We start from the raw sequence: 20,999 nt of genomic DNA, 5'->3' as shown, positions 1-20,999 counted from the left end.
GCTTCAAAGGCCTCTGCATTTGGGTGGGGGAGGCTGTGAAACACTCCTACCTTTGTTCGGCTCAAGAGTTTCTCACTTCAGTGCTAATTTAACTTGCAGCCAGGTCTGTTCTGTCCTAGCAACTTGGTAGGCTTATTTACTAGGCTTTACATAAACAAAATTACCTAGAGATTGTCTTTTGCTTTTTCAGAAGTAAGTAGGTTCAGACTGATCATTACTCACTCTGTTGTGTGTTATTCCCAGGTTTCCACTGTGGTTCTTCTACAGGTTTTGGTTTGTTAGAGAAAAATAAAATGGATAGTTCTTGGTAGTCAGAATCCATTCAGGTAATTTTGTCCAAAATCAAGGTTTTAGGTATGGAATTTTGATGTAGTCCTGTATAAGTCCTTGTGACAAAAAAAATCCAAGTTTATCTACATTATTCCAACTATAATTAGATTTTTTTGCAAAAGAACTCAGGAACCCACAACCTCTCTCAGCAACAGCCTGCCTCGCTTCCTGAAAGTCATCATGGCACAGTGAAATATAGTGTTAAAGAGAAATACCATGGCAGCCACAGTGCAAATTCGAAATTGCCCAATATCCTACAACCAACACATTTTCACACATGACATTGTTTTCAAAGTAGCCCCATTTATTAGGAAAACCAGACATGGCAACCCTGCTGACCATTGTGAATTGCTGCATTCGCGACCACCATATTGCACGCTTCAATGAATCAATTTATTACACAAAAAATACGAAATCAACTGAATAAGACAGTCATCTATAGTTTTATTACTTGTTTTCATAGAACCGGCTATGAAAGAAAGTACATTTTTACTAATTGTGTTGCGCAAAAGCTGCGCAAGAGCAGAGAAAAGCAGTCACGTGCCATTATCAGCTGTGCTGTCACTGGGACACGTGATGGCCAAACTGCACCTAATAAGTGTAAACCACAGTACATTGTGAATCAATTATTAATTGCATTGCAAAAAGTTTGAATCATAGGATATTTACTGTCCATAAAATGCAAGCTATTTGGATCAACAGCAGTCCAACTTGCTCTTCTTTCAGAAAACCTATCAGGCACTATTACACAATTGTATAGTATGAAACCAGGTTCACTGCAAACACATAGGAATTTAAATTATTCAATACTTTATTGAGTTGCAAAAAGGAGAAAAAAAACTTACATGCACTGATTAAAATCAAGAGAAAATAATTTGATAAGACAAGATCATTTAAAATGTTGTATACAGACGAGACAAAGAAATACAATTCCATCATATTGTATATAAGAATATTCTGTTCAGTTTGTTTTACAAACTACTAAGGTATGATTTTCCAATACTGTAGCAGCCAATACATAATGGAACACCTCCAGTGAGGGTAGAGGAATGTAATAAATAAATACTTAATTTTCTCAAACATCGCCACATCAATGACAGTCATTTAAAACAAGGAAACAAAGAATGATTTAACACCAAAGGAATTCACACAGTACCTTCATGATCTTTGTTGATATTCGTTTAGATTTTGGTAAACAAATTGCATGGTAAACATTGGTCAACTTCGGCACAGTGGATCATGCCGCTATTTGAAGGAGGGTAAGTTTGGCACTTTTATGCTGATGTCTCCGATGTTGATGTTTCTGGGCATTTCGGGAAGGTTCATGTTCTTTACGGCAGATACAGCACGAGCAGGTGCACCTGCAATACCAGCCTACACACAAAACACAGAGTTAAGAGTCATCAGAAACGCTTAGAAACATATTGCACATTACAACTTTCACACCACCAGACCTACTCACAATGGACAGGGACACACAACTCCACAGTACTAAAAATAAAAGCACTATACGGAGACAGTCACCAACAGACAAAATGCAAAGCATCAACTATTAACAGACATGTGCAAATGTACATTCAAATGCCTAGCTTCTTATGCACATGCATTATTTAGTTCATTTATGATTTACATCACAATCAGAGCCAATTATGAATCAACTGTGAGAACATAGTGCTACATTCATAGATCTTGAAATATTCAATAATATTGACTTTTAAAAAGACGGAGGCAGCATTGCTTGAAAAGTGAACCCACCAAATTCTTGAGGACTGATAAGGATAAAAATGCAAGGAGAGAATTGGGTAAAGAAGAAAAAAAATTGAATTTGATATGAGAAGGAAATGAAGCTATAGATCTGTATAGAATCTTTATTGAATTCCAAAAAACAAATTTGAACATGACTATAGTGAAATATCTTATTTATGTGTGTTAGGAAAGAGGAACGAACTAGAGCAATATCAGATGGCCCAAAGGAAATGATCACATTGCACTAAGATTTATTTTGCTACATATTTATATATACTGTATGTATGTGAAAAGTAAATCAGATTAAAATTGTTCTCTGTGAAATATAACACCATTATGACAATTCAGTATAGTTTCATAGTCCTTTTTCTGGCCATTCCTAAAGTACAATAAACAGACTGTTTCAATGAAAGTGGATTTAAAAACGTGGGAACTTTTTCAAGGATATAACAGTGCATTCGGAAAGTATTCAGACGCCTTCCCCTTTTCCACATTTTGTTACATTTACAGCCTTATTCTAAAATGGATTTAAAAAAAATCCCTCAATCTATACACAACACCCATAATGACAAAACAAAAACAGGTTAAGACATTTTTACAAACATAGTTTTTTTTTTTTTTTACAGAAATACCTTATTTACATAGGTATTCAGACCCTTTGCTATGAGACTAGAAATTGAGCTCAGGTGCATCCTGTTTCCATTGATCATCCTTGAGATGTTTCTACAACTTGGGAGTCCACCTGTGGTAATGAATTCAATTGATTGGACATGATTTGGAAAGGCACACACACCAGTCTATATTAGGGCTGTGGCGGTCACAAAATTTTATCAGCTGGTGATTGTCAAGCAAATAACTTCTGTTCTCACAGTAATTGACCTTTAACACAAACACAATTAGCATCTCCTGGCTTCCACACAGCCTACAAGCCACTGATGCAGAACATATACTTTAAAAAGTTTAATCAATCCATGTAATATATCCTACACCTTAACAATAAATCCATTATTTTAGACGGTCTAAAGAAACATGATATGAAGAAAATGTAGTCTATTTCAGAAGAACAGAATTCCAAACTCTGATTTGTCCTTATGTTAGGTCCTGATCTGGCTATGCCATATGGCTGTGGGATACACTAGTTCATTTAGCAGACAAGGTTTGCTTAGAATTCCGTGGCATTATTTTATATTATGAAGAATACAATTGAACAAAGCTGAATAAAATAGAAAGGATATTTTCTCCAAACGATGAGGGAGTGCGCACATGCGGCTATTCTGTGTTGAGTGGTTAACAAAGAAATAGGTATCCCTATATGCTAAATTTCAAATTAGGTAACTTTAGTTCTACAAGCATTTGGGGTATATGTTTTGATTTTTAATACATTGTAAGGCTGCTTGAAAGGCATGACCTCTGCTTTGTTTTTGGCACAGGCTGTACACACTTCAGTCTCTCATTCACAATTTGACAAGCATTTTATAATGCCTCAAATTTCCCGGTGGCATCCCGTGTGTGGCCGAAACGCCCCCTAAAAAAACAAACATGCCTTTTGCAGGCTAGCGGCCATTGTGCCCTTGGGCTATATATAATAATTATAATTCCCTTCTCCCAGAGTGCTCCAAATCTGGGGAAGGGTACCAAAACATTTCTGCAGCATTGAAGGTCCCCAAGAACAAAGTGGCCTCCATCATTCTTAAATGGAAGTTTGGAACCACCAAGACTCTTACTAGACCTGGCTACCCAGCCAAACTGAGCAATCGGGGTAGAAGGGCCCTGATCAGGGAGGTGACCAAGAACCAGATGGTCGCTCCAGAGTTCCTCTGTGGAGATGGGAAAACTTTCCAGAAGGACAACCATCTCTGCAGTACTCCACAAATCAGGGCTTTATGTTAGAGTGGCCAGACGGAACCCACTCCTCAGTAAAGGCACCTGACAGCCCGCTTGGCGTTTTCAAAAAGGCAACTAAAGGACTCTCAGACCATGAGAAACAAGATCCTCTGGTCTGATGAAACCAAGATTGAACTTCTTGGCCTGAATGCCAAACGTCACGCTTGGAGGAAACCTGGTAACATCCCTATGGTGAAGCATTGGGGTGGCAGCATCAAGCTGTGGGGATGTCTTTCAGCGGCGGGGACTGGGAGACTAGTCAGGATCGAGGGAAAGATGAACAGAGCAAAGTACAGAGAGATTGTTGATGAAAACCCGCTCCAGAGCGCTCTGGACCTCAGACTGGGGCGAAGGGACAAGTCTGAATGTCCTTGTGTGGCCCAGCCAGAGCCCGGACTTGAACCCGATCTAACGTCTATGGAGAGACCTGAAAATAGCTGTGCATCGACGCTCCCCATCCAACTTGACAGAGCTTGAGTAGATCTTCAGAGAAGAATGGGAGAAACCCCCCAAATACAGGTGTGCCAAGACGACAAGCCTGTAATCACTGCCAAAAGTGCTTTAACAAACTAGAGTCTGAACAGTTAACTGAAATAGTACATTTCCTTCTTTAAAAAAAAAGTAATAAATTTGCTGAATTTTCTAAACACCTGTTTTTGCTTTGTAATTATGCGATAGTGTGTAGATTGAGGATTTTTTTTTTAAAGTATGTTTTAGAAAAAGGCTGCAATGTAGCAAAAAGTGAAAAGTGGTTTGAATACTTTCCGAAAGCACTGCACTGTAATATATTCGAATTGTAACAACACAGTGGAAACATGCTGAGATAAGGACTACTAGTTGTATCGGGGGTGACAAGGTTAACAGGACTTACTTGTTGGTAATGGGGGGTGACAAGGTTCAGTGTTTGTAAAATATGACAATGTTCAATCTAATGTTTGATTATTAAAATGTACAGAAGTGTATAGCGACAGCTATTCAATGTGAGAATTATTTCCATAGTATAACCTAATGACATTCATGTGGGGAATTGATGTAATACTGCATCACAGGACCATCTCAATTTAACCAGCATGGCTACCACAGCATTCTGCAGTGATACACCATCCCATCTGGTTTGCGCTTAGTGGGATTATCATTTGTTTTTCAACAGGACAATGACCCAACACACCTCCAGGCTGTGTAAAAGCTATTTTTCCATGGAGGAGAGTGACGGAGTGCTGCATCAGATGACCTGGCCTCCACAATCCCCCGACCTCAACCAAACTGATGGGTTTGGGATGAGTCGGACCACAGAGTGAAGGAAAAGCAGCCAACAAGTGCTCCGCATATGTTGAACTCCTTCAAGACTGTTGGAAAAGCATTCCAGGTGAAGCTGGTTGAGAGAATGCCAAGAGAGTGCAAAGCTGTCATCAAGGCGAAGGGTGGCTACTTTGAAGAACCTCAAATATTTTTGGATTTATTGAACACTTTTTTGGTTCCTTACATGATTCCATGTGTCATTTCATAGTTTTGATTTTATTCACTATTATTCTGCTATGTAGAAAATAGTACAAATAAAGAAAAACCCTTGAATGAGTAGGTGTTCTAAAACTTTTGACCGGTAGTGTATATTATATTTCTTTGAGGTTAGAATAATACTGTGAAATGGTGAAAATTATGATACTGCCCTTTGCGGTTTGGTAAATTAATTGATAGACCAATAAGAAAAAGGCCAAACCTCCACCAATAAGTTATTTTTCAGGTTTTCCCCTCCCCACAAAATTCTTGATAAATTGCTCTTTACTAAGAACCCATTTATTTTTGACCATTTTAATATATATGAAATATATATATATATTTTTTTAAATCACAGTAAGGTACTTATGTTACCCAGAAATGGTTTAATATTGGAGATAAAAACAGTTGCATTGGGCCTTTAATTAAAAACATCGCAATGAAATACATGGAAGTTTCAAATGATAATTGAAACATGTTAACCGAAATAGCCAAGTCATTTGTGGTTTCAATGCTCCTTTTAAGTACCATTGATATATTTTAGGGTATGCTGTAAAAAGATTTAGATGTTAGTGATGTCATTTTGTTATTAAGTGGTCAGCCTATGGAGAACTACGGATAGTGTAAATAAATTTGGGTTACAGTACTTGTTGGAAATTTAGCAGTACCTGTGTCTACCTGTCCTGCCTGGGAGACTGAAAGATAAATGTCTGTAAAGAGAGAAGAATGGAAAGAACTAGAAAGGGTCAGGGGAAAAGAGGAATGAGGAATGTTGTTAAAGCAGATCAAAGAAATTACAGTTTATATAAATAGAAAGTGATAAGACCTGCCGTAGACCGCATTGATAGACTGCACTGAGAGAGGCCTCAACACCTCCAAAGGCATAGCAACACTTCTGATGTTTCATATTGATGAGCATGTGAAAGTGAACTAAATACAGCCGATCATTCTTCACCAATTTGTATGGACTTTTATCATTTTTTTTTCTTTACACTCTACTAGGAATTTATTTTGTTTACGTCATTATTTATGGCTCTGAATTAGCGTTGAAGTTTGAATGATCGTGACTATAAACACACTGCGGTCTAGGGTAGGTCCAAGAAGGAAAAGACGGAGCACATCTGATGTTTGTTGAGCAGTCAAAGACTTGGCGTACAATACAATAATGATTCCATTTAAAATCAACCACACAATACGGCCCAAAAGTGGTTACCATAGCATGGTTTCCATTGTTAGATAGAGCCACATTGCTACAGTGAGGTAATATCTGTAAATGTTAGCCAATGGTGTAGCACCAATTTGATATAACGTTAACAGCAAGTTACACATCCGTAGGACTTTTGAGTCACACCATGTAACTTTACATTTAGCAGTAAGCAAACAAAACCTAAAAGAACTCCTCAAAAATAACTTTGATAAACATTTGTGGCTTTTAAATATTTGGCTTCATATCCATTTATTTAACTGGAATATTTTGTGTGTCAATTTCAAAATACACAGGGTCTTGTATTTAGATGGATCAGAATACACCCAGTCAGTCATAATGGCATTGTTCTGGAATTGGTAAATGGCAACAACTCCATAAAATTATCTATGGCTGTAACAATCGGTTTTCATGAATGATGAAATTTAGAAATTGTATTCAAAGAGATCTGAGAAAAAAATAAATGTCTAGGCCTTAATATCTAAACTTGAACATCGAATGTCGTTAATTCAACATCGCTCTCTGACCACAACGAACCATAAAAAACATTTCCACCATCTCCCCGTTTAAGCAAATACGTCAACACGAGATATCCAGCCTGTAGAGTGGGATGAGCAATGCATCTCATGAGTGTGTGATTGTTAAGGATCAAGATTCCGCAGATGCGTTGGACAATGTGTAAATTTAGATTCCAGAGAAGAGACCATCGGTGTCTGTGATGATGATTATAACTTAGGGGAAGGAAGGAAGATAAATGTAATTCTGTGTGGTTCAGCAGTGCAGTAGCGGAGGGCCAAGAGAGCACAAACACTCAAGAGTCAAGAGCATCACAAGGGCACTGGAGGGGCATGCAGGTTCCAGCATACGCACATGCCTACACATACCTGGAGTATGAGAAGTCAGAACGAATTACTGCCACTCTTACCTCCGATTTCTCCATTTTGTTTTGGGCGTCCACCTGTGTGATGATCTCATTCATGTTGGTCTCTAGCACCATTCCTCCCATCACCATCTCTGCCAGTATATTGTGTACCTACAGGTTCAATCCAAAATGTTCTATTTATAGTCTCTTCTCAGACTGAGATAACATCCTATTGCTTTCACCCATTTAGAGATGTTTTAGGGGGGGGGGTTATTTTCTGTGCCGTTCACATTTTTGTAACCCGCTGTAGAGAAAAGGTTTACACAAACGCGGTCCTCTGTACACATGAATATCAATGGCATCTCTGTGTGTGAAATAATGCAACCTGTGCAGAAAGTAGTGTAATATCCTGCTTCGCTGCCACAGACTTGGCTAGACAATCACAATAGATTTTCTTGTGACAAGTGCCATCAGGGCTGAAGCATTGTCACAGGGTTATCATTAAGATGACGCTGATGGACACAGCCGCCCTGTTTCTACAAGGATTTTGCGGCATACAAGCATTTCGCTGGACTGTGTACGTGACCAACTTTGATTTGACGGGAGATGAATTCAGACAGCCTTATAGTAAACAAATTACACTATAACAGTGAGTTTCTATGGGAAGTCAGACATTCATTGTGAGCATTTAATGCTGCTGTTTGGGGCAAGGTTGACTTACATCCTTGGTATAGTGAATATAAAAAGGATGGATGAAATAATAGGATATAGTTGATAAAATAATTCTCTACCTTGTCCACGTGGAAAATTAAGTCAAGTTCACAAACATTCTCAAAGCATTTGTCCAGAGTTTCCACAAACACCTGTGGAGAGACGATCACATTCACTGAACAGTGTAATTGTTTCCAGTGGACGGTAGACTATCTACAATTGTGGTACCAAATGGTCGTAGTTCAACAATATCCTTTTTTTCAAATACAATTCCCCTAAGACTTTGGAAACATTACCTGGATAAGGTCAAGGATGCCAAGCTCACTCTCCGAGGAATCGACGCAGAATACGAAGTAGAGCGTAGCATAGTGTCTGTAGATGAGCTTGTTCTCTGACCCACCGATCAACCTAATGAAACAAAAGTAAAATGAAGGGACAATCAAAACTCTGAACAGGGGTGTACTCATTAGTGCAAACCGTAACAAAACCTTCGCAATGAAAACTTGTTTCTTATTGGACAAATTCAGGTAGGTCCTGTCCAACCCGTTTGCATGAGTTTGGAGCCTAGTAAATAAACCCCAGTTGGTGTGTGGTTGCCTGGGATCTGTGAAGACTGGCATGCATGTGGAAGTGAGCCAAGGTTGGTTAACAGAGACTTAGTACTTCACCTCTACATCGGAACAACAGTCCACACGACAAGGGGCACACACTCACACGGCACCAATCAATGCATGGGATAGTCCAGTGTCATGTTAATTACTCAACACACACATTCCATGATGTGAAACACAGCCAAACATGCTGGTATGATGAACAAGTAAAAGGGTCACGTGTCTAGCGGAAGTTGAGTCCAGGCCAAGTGCAGAAGCCTTGAACAATCGTTGTAAGGCCTGGTAAAAACATGTTGACCTGGATCTGCTTGAGCGACATCATACTTGCTGATGAGCATAAACAGTAGCAACAATCATATACCAGGGATCCCAGGGGTTTATTTACTAGGAACCCAAAAAGAAAAAAGCACAGGCCAAAACAGACTAACCTGAACTTGTCCAATAAGACAGGCTCATTCTCGATGCAAAACATTTTGCTACAGTGTGCACCAATGATCACACCCCAATTGTATTATTCTGTTATGTGAGAGGAGGTTCCATAATGCAATAGCCTGCTTCATGAATAATTAAATAATATTTAACTATTCATGATGATCCAATTTCTCTCCCCCACAGCTGGCCACCATCTGATACCCCTCTCCCTCTACCCCTTAGCTCTCCCATGCAGTGCAATGTGTCATGTGGATGTTGCATCATGAAAAGCTGATTCAACTCGTGGAGCGTTTTGTTGAGCAGCCCACATCGTAAGATCAAATCGTTGGTTTGTATCAGTTGTACATATGTACATGACATTGAAAGGTTATGCATTTCATTGTTACATGAGCAGGAAATGTTAAGACAAAGCCCAACATATATTGTTTTCAGTACTTGTGGACAGTTTATGACTTCTTAAATCTCTTACATTCCACCTTCTAGGAAATTGCAGACGTTCTCATCCCTTTTAGATACCAGATGAAATGTTTCTCTGATGATTTGTTGTTCTGTGTCTTCACTCTGTAGAACGTAAAAGAACAAACAGTCAGTGTGGATGAGAAAACAAAAATAACAAAAAATAAATATTCCATAGACTTATAACTCTTGTGCAATTCACATCAAAAGTGCATTCGGAAAGTGTTCAGACCTCTAGACTTTCTACACATTTTGTTACAGCCTTATCTTCCACACACACACACACACACACAAAATACCCCATAATGACAAAGCAAAACTTTTTTTGGCAAATATAAAAAACAGACATAAACCATTTGTATGAACATAAGATTCAACAACTGAGACAAACTGAACAAGTTTCACAGACATGTGACTAACAAATTGAATAATGGGTCCATGAACAAAGGGGGGGAGTCAAAAGTAACAGTCAGTGTCTGGTGTGGCAACCAGCTGCATTAAGTACTGCAGTGCATCTCCTCCTCATGAACTGCACCAGATTTGCCAGTTCTTCCTGTAAGATGTTACCCCACTCTTCCTCCAAGGCCCAAGTCCCTGCAAGTTCCTAGACATTTCTGGGGGGGAGGGGAATGGCCCTAGCCCTCACCCTCTGATCCAACAGGTCCCAGACGTGCTCAATGGGATTGAGATCCGGGCTCTTCACTGGCCATGGCAGAACACTGACATTCCTGTCTTGCAGGAAATCATGCACAGAGCGAGCAGTATGGCTGGTGGCATTGTCGTGCTGGAGGGTCATGTCAGGATGAGCCTGCAGGAAGGGTACCACATGAGGGAGGAGGATGTCTTCACCATAACGCACAGCATTTAAATTAACTGCAATGACAACAAGCTCAGTCCGATGATGCTGTGACACACCGCCCCAGACCATGACGGACCCTCCACCTCAAAATCGATCCCGTTCCAGAGTACAGGCCTCGGTGTAACGCTTATTCCTTCGACGATAAATGTGAATCTGACCATCACCCCTGGTGAGACAAATCCGTGACTCGTCAGTGAAGAGCACTTTTGCCAGTCCTGTGTGGTCCAGCGATGGTGGGTTTGTGCCCATAGGCGACGTTGTTGCCGGTGATGTCTAGTGAGGGACCTTCCTTACAACAGGCCTACAAGCCCTCAGTCCAGCCTCTCTCAGCCTAGTGCGGACAGTCTGAGCACTGATGAAGGGATTGTGGTTTCCTGACTCGGGAAGTTGTTGCCATCCTGTACCTGTCCTGCAGGTATAATGTTCGGATGTACCGATCCTGTGCAGGTGTTACACATGGTCTGCCACTGCAAGAACGATCAGCTGTCCGTCCTGTCTCCCTGTAGCGCTGTCTTAGGCGTCTCACAGTACAGACATTGCAATTTATTGCCCTGGTCACATCTGCAGTCCTCATGCCTCCTGAAATATGGATACTGACTGTAGGTCTATAACCTCTCACATACCCTAAGTTCAATGTTAACTTCTTCCACTGCAAATCTACCATTCCAGTGTTTTACTTGCAATATTGTATTTACTTTGCCACCATGGCCTTTTTTTTGCCTTTACCTCCCTTATCTCACCTCATTTGCTCACATCGTATATAGACTGGTTTCTACTGTATTATTGACTGTATGTTTGTTTTATCCCATGTGTAACTCTGTGTCATTGTATGTGTCGAACTGCTTTGCTTTATCTTGGCCAGGTCGCAATTGTAAATGAGAACTTGTCCTCAACTTGCCTACCTGGTTAAATAAAGGTGAAATAAATTTTAAAAATTAACTCCTGCAGAATTCAGCATTTTTTTGCAGTAAAATTAAACACAAAATTTACATTTTGACTCGGTAACAGGAGTGGGGAATTGGGATTTATTTTCTTTCAGTATCTTGAGAGAATGAATGCGCAGTTAGGGACCGTCAGCAGAGTTGGCGGTGCCATCTTTATCAGCATCATAAAAGCTAATAGTATTTCAACTACATAAAATATGCATCCAAGCTGAACTGAAATCTTATTTAAAAAAATTGTTAACAGATTTTATTTTCCTTAAAACCAGTCAAACTGATGTAATTTGGACATTTTGCACAGAAAACCGTTCCTGTTTAAAAAAATCTATTATTGCATTTTCTCCCCGATCCCCAAACGTCTATGCTGAGCGAGAGAAGCAGAGATGGAAAAAAAAAAAAAAAAACTTTACTGATGTCATCTAACATTAGATTGGAGCATTAATATCTACTCATGACATTCTGGTGGTCAAGGGTTTATTTAGCCTTCTAGGTAGTGCTGAGCTTTTTTAATTTTTTTTAACAACTAATTGAACTATGTCAGTTATTTGAATTAATTTTCATTCTGTTTTTTTCCTGAGCTCGATGTGCAGTTTCTGTAGAGATAAATCAGATCAAGCATGAACTGTGCGATGTAGTAAGGAGTTAAAGTTTCCAACATGCCAATATTGTGCATAGTTTTGTGCAGAAAACATGCGATTATGTGGATCGGATGGATGATGGTTTGCGTACTAACCTGACAATGGGGGATAGATATGATCAAAATGTAGGAATTGATACACCAGCTTTGACGGCAGGTTTGAAACCTGTTATCAAAGCGGCTATTGCAAGGGTAGTAGACCAGCATTCTCATTGGGATGAAATAGTACAAGCAGTGTTGAGAGTAGTCTAATTCAGTTTACTCTGCAGCTGTATGAGTGGTTAATGCTGCCACAGTGAAAGTCACTAACAGTGGGTTCGATGGCCAAGGAAAGATAAGGAAACAGGAAAGGGTAGCGAACCTATGGAACCTATGGTAGGGCACAGGGGGTTAGCTCCCGGTTTTGTGTGTGGGGCTATCGGACATAGGAAAAATGAGTGTTGGTGGTACTGGAACCTGGAAATGCCAGTATACAAGTCTTGAAGGCAGCCGGACAGGAACATTTTACATAGCAGTGCATGGCCTCCGTTCGATCAATAGTGGTTCATAGAGGTTACGTTTTTTTATGTGAAAGGAGCCGTAGGAGGTCACGTCTCACACAACTTTCTAATAGATACAGGCACTCAAATATCACTGATTCCTTAAGCTGAAAAGATTGTCTAAATTTACGACAGGGAAAAGTATCACATTCAGTGGGTTAACAGGGGCACCATCTAAGGCGATACAGCTATTACCTATGTCATTAAACCTAGGACCAATAACAATACCAGGATCATTTTACATGGCTACGGGAATAGAAACGATTTTGGGTTTGGATAATCTTTGCAAGGTGCCCGGGAGAATAGATTTTGAAAGTTACCAAATTAAAATTGGCAGTAAGAACGGCGAAAGCCGAACAATTGTTGTTTCAGGACCATCCAATCGCGGCAAAAGAGGCATGAGATTGTGGTCTACTCAAAAGTTGCAAGCCTGTTGTGGTTGAGGAAAGAACCAATGAAGCAATACCCTACTAAACCAGAGGCGGAGAAATCGGTGACAGAAGACCTTCCACTATTACTTGAATGTGGCATAGTGATCCGTGGACCAGCTCGATGTAACAGCCCTTTACACCCAGTGAAAAAGGACTAAAAATGAAGAATTACTGTGGATTTTCGCAGCATAAACATGCAGTGAAAAGCACACCGGTGGTAGCAGATTTGGCATCCATTCCCTCACTCAGAATGCTACAGTGTGTTATACATAAAAAAATGATTTTGGTCTGTGCCGGTGGCTGAGGAGTCACAACACTGGTTCGGGTTCTGTTGCCAGGGGGAGCAATATACGTGGGCAAGGGCGCCGATGGGATTTACAAATAGTCCCACTTGGTATCATTCTGCATTGAAACCATCATTAAAAGGGTGTCGATATGAAGGTTCTGTGTTAGTACAATACATAAATTATTTGTTATTAGCGTCAAAAGATGAACCTCATATGAGAGACCTCACCACATTGGTAGGCTATTTGGCAGAGCAGGTTCATAAAGCATCATATAAGAAAGCACAACTAGCAAAGCAAGAGGTAACATATTTGGGGGTTTCGATTTCTAAAGGCACGAAACACATTACCCGGAATCGGGTAGAAACAACACATTGTTTGGCATGGCCAAACACTCCTCACACACTCAGGAAAACTTTAGGAGTTTTGAATTTTGTTACACATTTTATTCTGCCATTCTCTGAAATTGCTGAGACACAGAGTTGACGAAAGGGGGGAAGGGCCGCCATGAAAGGATAGAGTGGAGTCAAGAGTGTGAGGCATTTGTCGAGCCTAAGTAGCAATTGTGTCAAGCGCCAGCATTGGGATTACCAAACCATTACCAAACAATTTTTTTTCATGAACAGGAAGGACATTTTAGCGCGGTGGTTATGCAAAATCATGGGGGTAGGGAAAGACCGGTAATGTACTGGAGTAAATCGCTGGACTCGGTGGGACGAGGAATTTCACCGTGCCTTGGGTCAGTACAGGCGACAGAAATTGTATTGCATAACACGGCTTCGATTACAAAATGGGTCCAAAAAAAAGTAGATTTTGTATGTTCCACATTCAGTAGCAACCATAGTGAACAGCACAAAAGCACAGCATGTTACTAGTACAAGATGGACAAAATGAGAGTTAACGTTAAATGGGAAAAATCTACAATTTCACAAGATTGGTGCTTTGAATCCAGCTTCGTTAATGCCATTGCCTGGGGAGGGTGAATCGCATACATGTGACCCAGATCAAATTACTCCAAAACCTAGGCCTGATTTGCAAGACAGTATTGGAATCGGGACAAGTATTGTATACAGATGGCTCTAGTTACATGACCACGGAAGGGAAGAGAGTAACGGGGTACGCTGTGTGTGATGAAAGGGGAATGGTGAAGGCTGGCCAACAGAGTTACAAGCATTGGCCGAGGCCTGTAGATTGTCGGAAGGGGAGAATTACAATATACACAGACTCGACATGCATTTGTGGTAGTTCATGATGTCGGTACATTGTGGTCACAACGGCGCATGTTAACAGCGAAGGGAACACCAATAAAAAAATGGACTGGAGGTTGAGGCATTATTAGAAGCATGTCAGTTACCCAGTAAATTAGTAGTGAAATGTGAAGCTCACAGTAGTCGTACAGATGAAATCGCCATAGGTAATCGTAGAGCAGACGAAATGGCTAAGGCGGCAGGCAGCCTTGGTGAGAGAAAGTGTTCAAGAACCACATGTAAATATTGTGAATACGAAGGCTGGGATTTTAAGTCTAAAAGATTTACAGCAGCAAACTAACAAGAAAAAAATGTGGGAGTGGTTAGTAGACACTGAAGGGTTGTGGTATAAACACTACCACTGGAAGACCCGTGGCTCCAAGCGGGATACAGGTGCCAAGTAGACACTGAAGGGTTGTGGTATAAACACTACCACTGGAAGACCCGTGGCTCCAAGCGGGATACAGGTGCCAAGTAGACACTGAAGGGTTGTGGTATAAACACTACCACTGGAAGACCCATGGCTCCAAGCGGGATACAGGTTACTCTTCCTGGAATATATCATGGACCAACCCATCAATCGGCAGTGAATATGTCCTCTCAGTTCAAGACGACATGGTGGGGAAAGGGCGTGTTAGGAACATTTCGGGACTGGGTTAAAAGTTGTGATATGTGCACAACATAATATTGCCTACTCCTACCCGACAGCAACCCCTGCCAGAAGGACCATTTTTTTAAAAATGTTTTTTATTTTACCTTTATTTAACCAGGCAAGTCAGTTAAGAACAAATTCTTATTTTCAATGACGGCCTAGGCCGAACTGCCTGTTCGGGGGCAGAACGACAGATTTGTACCTTGTCAGCTTGGGGGGTTGAACTTGCAACCTTCCGGTTACTAGTCCAACGCTCTAACCACTAGGCTACCCTGCCGCCCCTTACATCATTGCAGATAGACTTTATTGGGCCACTCCGTCGGATCAGGGGGAAGACCCATGCATGGTGGTGGTGGACAGATTTTCAAGATGGACAGAAGTATTTGCAACTTCCTCAGCTTCAGCGAACTTTGTGGCACAAACTTTGTTAAGGGAAGTGATACCGAGACGGGGCTTATTTCGGACATTAGATTCTGATCAAGGAACGCATTTCACTTCTAAAGTGCTACAAGTGGTACGTATAAGGCTTTGGGAATCTCCCATGCTTTTCATTGCCCGTATAGGCCGCAAGCGGCGGGGATTACCGGTATTAGTAAAGTCACAAATTAGGGATTTGGCAATAATGGGGAAATGTATGTTATCCTGCTGTTAGAAAATGACCCATGTGTTGCATCCCAGGTGAAATCAGCACACGAGGAGCAGGTCGCCAGGAAATAACCGAGAGCACAGGCTGACTCCTGGAGAGCGAGTGTGCATCAAGATCCACCAGGCGCGGGGTGCTGGGACGGTGTTGGTCAGGACCATGCACCCGCAGCGGTAAAGACCACAACCTCTCCTAGTTGGGTTCACACTTCTCACGTGAAACGATATCCCACAGCATAATGGGTGAGGTAGAAGTCGCCATGATAGTTGAAGCGGAGCTAAAGTGAGAGAGGAAGAGTCAACTGTAGACAAGCAGTTGGATTGGGTCTGGGAGCTAATTTTAACCGAAGTTTTGGTGTCTGTTGCTTTGATGGTTACTTAACCTTGTAAAGAAGGTAGTCAATCTATTAGCATAGAATGGGTTGCTAAATATGAAGACACGAGAATGCATTGGGGTAAAGTCGGTACTAACGCTACAGATACTAGACAGGTCACTCATCACAAAGGTATGGTGATATGGGTGGAGCCACTTGATAACAGAACTAGTACATTGGATGTAGATTGTTCTGAACGAGGTGTGGTTTTATTACAGACAGGAGTGTGGAAGGAACATAATAATACTGAGAGTTTTAAGAACAAAACTAGATTTTCTCTGTTGCCACAGATGGAAGTCATGTGCCAGGGTTCTAGATCAGCTGAAGCTCAGTCGATAACTAACTAATGTTACCAGAACTCAAAACATTTCAGGAGGTTTATAGCATTGCTGACGATGGAGTAGCAAAGGATAGTGAGGGGGGAAGTGCTCTCTCGTAAAGTGAGGTTTTATTCACCAGTAATGCCCTTTAGTACAGCAACTAGGGGAGTGAAGTGTCAGGGAAAGTTTTAGACACCAGTAGACCACGAACCTGGGGAAAGATAGTTTGTTGGGGTAATTATACTCTGGACAACATCCTAAGGGGGGAATATGGGAACCAAACTACTCTTACTGTTAAGTGTAAGGGGGAAGAAGATGCGTATGAGCAGATGAAGGCATACTTATAGACTCATTTAGGGGCAGAACTAGTGACAAAGACCAACATCCATCAGTGTAGGTGGAGGGGTCAAGGGTCAGACCTACAGAGTTTTAGTTGCAAATTCTGGCAGGACCGATATCAGTGCATTCTATGGAGTCCCCAAAACCAAGGCATTAATGGAGAGCAGAATTGGGAGAGCAGAATTTAATATGACTGGGGCGGAAGTTTGTGTGTCAAGTAAATTAAGGAAGTGGGTACTAGAGTCTCTGGGGAACGATAACTCCTCTATGTATATTGTTACAGGAAATAGCTCGTAGGAAAGGGAGGACAGCTAGTTGTGTACAATATAGGGACTATTATGAAGATGAATTGAACGTTACACATACCCAGATCATGGTGAAAGTAGTAGAGACAGTGTTGTCATTTCATACACTGTTGTCAACTTTTAGTATTGAGTTTGTCACAAAAGGCATAACACTTGAAAGAATAGCCACAGATCCCTGTATACAGGAGGCCACGGTTTGCTGTAATAATAGCGTCACATCTCCTGCAGAGTGTGATTAAGAAACATGTGACTCAGAGTTTTCGGCTGGATGCTGTCCGGCTGGATACTCTTCCAACGCCACTAATTTCTCCCCCATTTCTGACAGATAGTAAATACTTGACATACCTTGGGACCGAGTGACGGTAAACGCAAAGTGTCAGAAGGTGGCTGCTTATCAACCGTTGGGACCCAAATTCTACACCGTAACAAGGGTGTTCACAAACTGGTAGAGTGTAGATTGGCCTTGGGATGAGTACCTAACTTATGCACAGGAAAGTACTATCCACAGGTACCAACTGTAGCAGAACACATGAGGTCATTGGAGATGTTGGTGGCTAAGGACCAGGGAATGAACTGGGAGACAGGTAGGGAGTCTCTGAAAGGTTCAGTCCTAAGTGAAGCGAAGATAATCAAAGATACGGTGGAAGTTACAAGATTGTTATACTGCTATTATTGCATCAAATGGTTGTTTCATGCAACAGAAAAGGGAGTTGTTAAGATCACTCATCTCTGTGTGTGTTCTACTGAGGATGGGCCTCTGGGAGATAACACTAACAGGAGATTTACAATGTCTTTTGGGTGATAAAACCTATAGAGACCCCCATTCCAGTGCTTGAGTTAATGTTTCTGTTCTATATGGTACCAGGGAGAGAGAACTGTTTTTACAGTAGAGACTGTCTGCTGTGAATTATAAGTATCTTTCATACAAATCTTAACCTTGTGACCCATTCTTTACATCTGTTCATCATGTAGGTTGAAAGGGTGCAATTTTAGCTATAAAAAGGATCGTTGTACTTTTGTCTCTGGGCTCTCAACGAATCATCTGAGGGCGATTCGTCGACCAGCCATCATTATTGTAGGGCACTCAATCAATTCACTTTATATGTGTGCGTTGTATTGACCTGCTCCATTATTAATACGTGATTAGACTTAGTTTAAGTAGAACTCTGAGTTGTGTGATAAGTTTGTCTCCCCTCATTTGATAGTAAAGAAATGAACCACCACAAAGAGCAGGAGACAGATTCCAGGCAATCGCTATTCTCCCGGCAGTCGCTGTAGGGACAGTAACTGAAGGAGCAGTAGTAGTAGCAGTGAAGGATGCTATAGTAACAGCATAGAACTGGACTACGGCACAAATGATGGGTGTTGTGAGATATGTGTCAGGAGCAGTGTTAGTAATAGCAAGGGTTACTTTTTGATATTGTTGGGATATATTGTTGGGGCATTGATATTAAAACGACTACACAGTGTTGAGTTACCTCAAGATGAGGTCAAATTGATAAGGCTACCGCAAGTATATATCGGGTGGCTATGGAGGAAGATGGGGAGCAAAGTGAGAATGACATGGCTTGGGAACACCTCTTAGATCCTGTAGTCTGACTGGGAAGACTGGGAGAAAGCACGAGGAGGCTTTTTAGGGCTTTCATTTTTGCCAACCTCAGCAGAAAAGTATCCTGAAGGCATAGGCTAAGAGGGAGTGGGAATTGTCATGTTATCACATTTTGGGTTGTCATGCATTTATAATTCTGCCTATCTTAACACGTTATTAATGCGGTTGTTTTAAGTGCCTTTTTGTTGCTTTCTAAGTCTTGTGCCATCACTCTCTTGGGAACCAGAAGGAGAAAGTGGAGACACTAAAAGCAGCTCCAGCTGAAGTGTAGGAAGCCAACAGCTTCAGCTGGAATGGCATTCTGTTGTGATGGAATGGAAATAGAGTGTGCAGGTAGAACAGAGGCCATAAGGCTAACAGTGGATGTTAAATCATGTTTAATTTTTTTGTTCATGTTTATTATTATTTGTTCATTTATAAGTAATTTTCAAGTGTATGTGATGTTGAACAGTATGGAGTTAAAATGTTCGAAGCGGGGGACTGTTGGATTCAGGGTTAAACTTGGAACATTGCTAGCCAAGAGACTGGTTTTTATATCAGAATTGAAAGGTTATCTGTCGGAGCCAGGTGGCTTTGGAATGTGTTGGGTGGACGGGAGGAAGTTACAGGATTGCTATAGGGGATACGGATGGACATCTGTGGATTAGGTAAATGAAGGGTTGAGGTCAGGTCAGATCCCCTTAACCTTTTATAACTAGGGGGCGCTATTTTAATTTTTGGATGAAAAACATTCCCGTTTTAAACAAGATATTTTGTCACGAAAAGATGCTCGACTATGCATATAATTGACAGCTTTGGAAAGAAAACACTCTGACGTTTCCAAAACTACAAAGATATTGTCTGAGTGTTACAGAAAAAACCCAGATAAAAATCCAATCAGGAAGTGCCGCATTTTTTGAAACCGCCTCATGGCAATGACTCCTTATATGGCTGTGGAGGAGCTAGGAGTCAGCTTACGTTTTCCCCAAGGTGTCTGCAGCATTGTGACGTATTTGTAGGCATATCATTGGAAGATTGGCCATAAGAGACTACATCTACCAGGTGGTCGCTCGGTGTCCTCCGTCGCAATTATTGCGTAACTCCAGCTGCAGTATTTTTCCGTTTGCCTCTGATGAGAAACCCAACTGCCACGAATGAATTTTCATCGAATAGAATTGTGAAAAACACCTTGAGGATTGATTCTAAACAACGTTTGCCATGTTTCTGTCGATATTATGGAGCTAATTTGGGAAAAAGTTTGGCGTTGTAGTGACTGCATTTTTGTTTTTTTTCCTTAGCCAAATGTGATGAACAAAACGGAGCTCTCTCTCTTACACAAATAATATTTTTGGAAAAAATGAACATTTGCTATCTAACTAAGAGTCTCGTCATTGAAAACATCCGAAGTTCTTCAAAGTTAAATGATTTTATTTGAATGCTTTTCTTGTTTTTGTGAAAATGTTGCCTGCTGAATGCTAGGCTTAATGCTATGCTAGGCTATCAATACTCTTACACAAATGCTTGTGTAGCTTTGGTTGAAAAGCATATTTTGAAAATCTGAGATGACAGTGTTGTTAACAAAAGGCTAAGCTTGTGTTTCAATATATTTATTTAATTTCATTTGCGATTTTCATGAATAGGAAACGTTGCGTTATGGTAATGAGCTTGAGGCTATGATTATGCTCCGGATATGGGTTTGGAGTCTCAAGAAGTTAAGGGAGAAATTATGGTTTATTACCCCATTACTTCCTCTTCCTGTCGAACCATAATTGATGTAAGGATTGGAGAGAAGGAGGAGTGCCTAAATTGGAGTGTGTGAGATATATATATATATATATACACACACACACACACCCTTGTGGTGGTGGAAACGTGTTTCTTCTAATGCAGCTGTATTGATCCTCTGGGAATAATTAAACTTGGTAAAGCTTTCATAGTGTCCGTAGAGTTATTTACTCTGAGATTTAGAACCACACACACAAACACACCCTTCAAATTAGTGGACTCTATTTCAGCCACACCCATGGCTGACAGGTGTACAAAATTGAGCACACAGCCATGCATTCTCCATAGACAAACATTGGCAATAGAATGGCCCGTACTGAAGAGCA

General features: G+C 40.9%; 1 protein-coding gene across 2 annotated transcripts in view; it reads right to left on the bottom strand.

Annotated features, from left to right (window-relative positions):
• Positions 1–754: 754 nt before the first annotated feature.
• LOC112263418 (AP-3 complex subunit sigma-1) overlaps positions 755–20,999 on the bottom strand; it is a 44,515-nt gene continuing 24,270 nt past the window's right edge. Inside the window, exons 2-7 of one of the 2 annotated variants that reach the window (XM_024439599.2) lie at positions 9,744–9,835; positions 8,528–8,639; positions 8,312–8,383; positions 7,584–7,691; positions 6,123–6,164; positions 1,573–1,704 (exon numbers count right to left, since the gene is read on the bottom strand). In XM_024439599.2, coding sequence (XP_024295367.1) covers positions 6,129–6,164; positions 7,584–7,691; positions 8,312–8,383; positions 8,528–8,639; positions 9,744–9,835 — 420 coding nt within the window. In that variant the 3' untranslated portion in view covers positions 1,573–1,704; positions 6,123–6,128. Of the gene's footprint in view, positions 1,705–6,122; positions 6,165–7,583; positions 7,692–8,311; positions 8,384–8,527; positions 8,640–9,743; positions 9,836–20,999 lie in introns of both variants that reach the window. The other variant, XM_024439598.2, reaches the window with a different exon arrangement.

Source organism: Oncorhynchus tshawytscha, linkage group LG12 (assembly GCF_018296145.1).
Source record: "Oncorhynchus tshawytscha isolate Ot180627B linkage group LG12, Otsh_v2.0, whole genome shotgun sequence".
NCBI classification, from domain to species: domain Eukaryota; kingdom Metazoa; phylum Chordata; class Actinopteri; order Salmoniformes; family Salmonidae; genus Oncorhynchus; species Oncorhynchus tshawytscha.
Note: the sequence above shows the minus strand (reverse complement) of the source record. Positions and strands in the feature narration are given on the sequence as shown.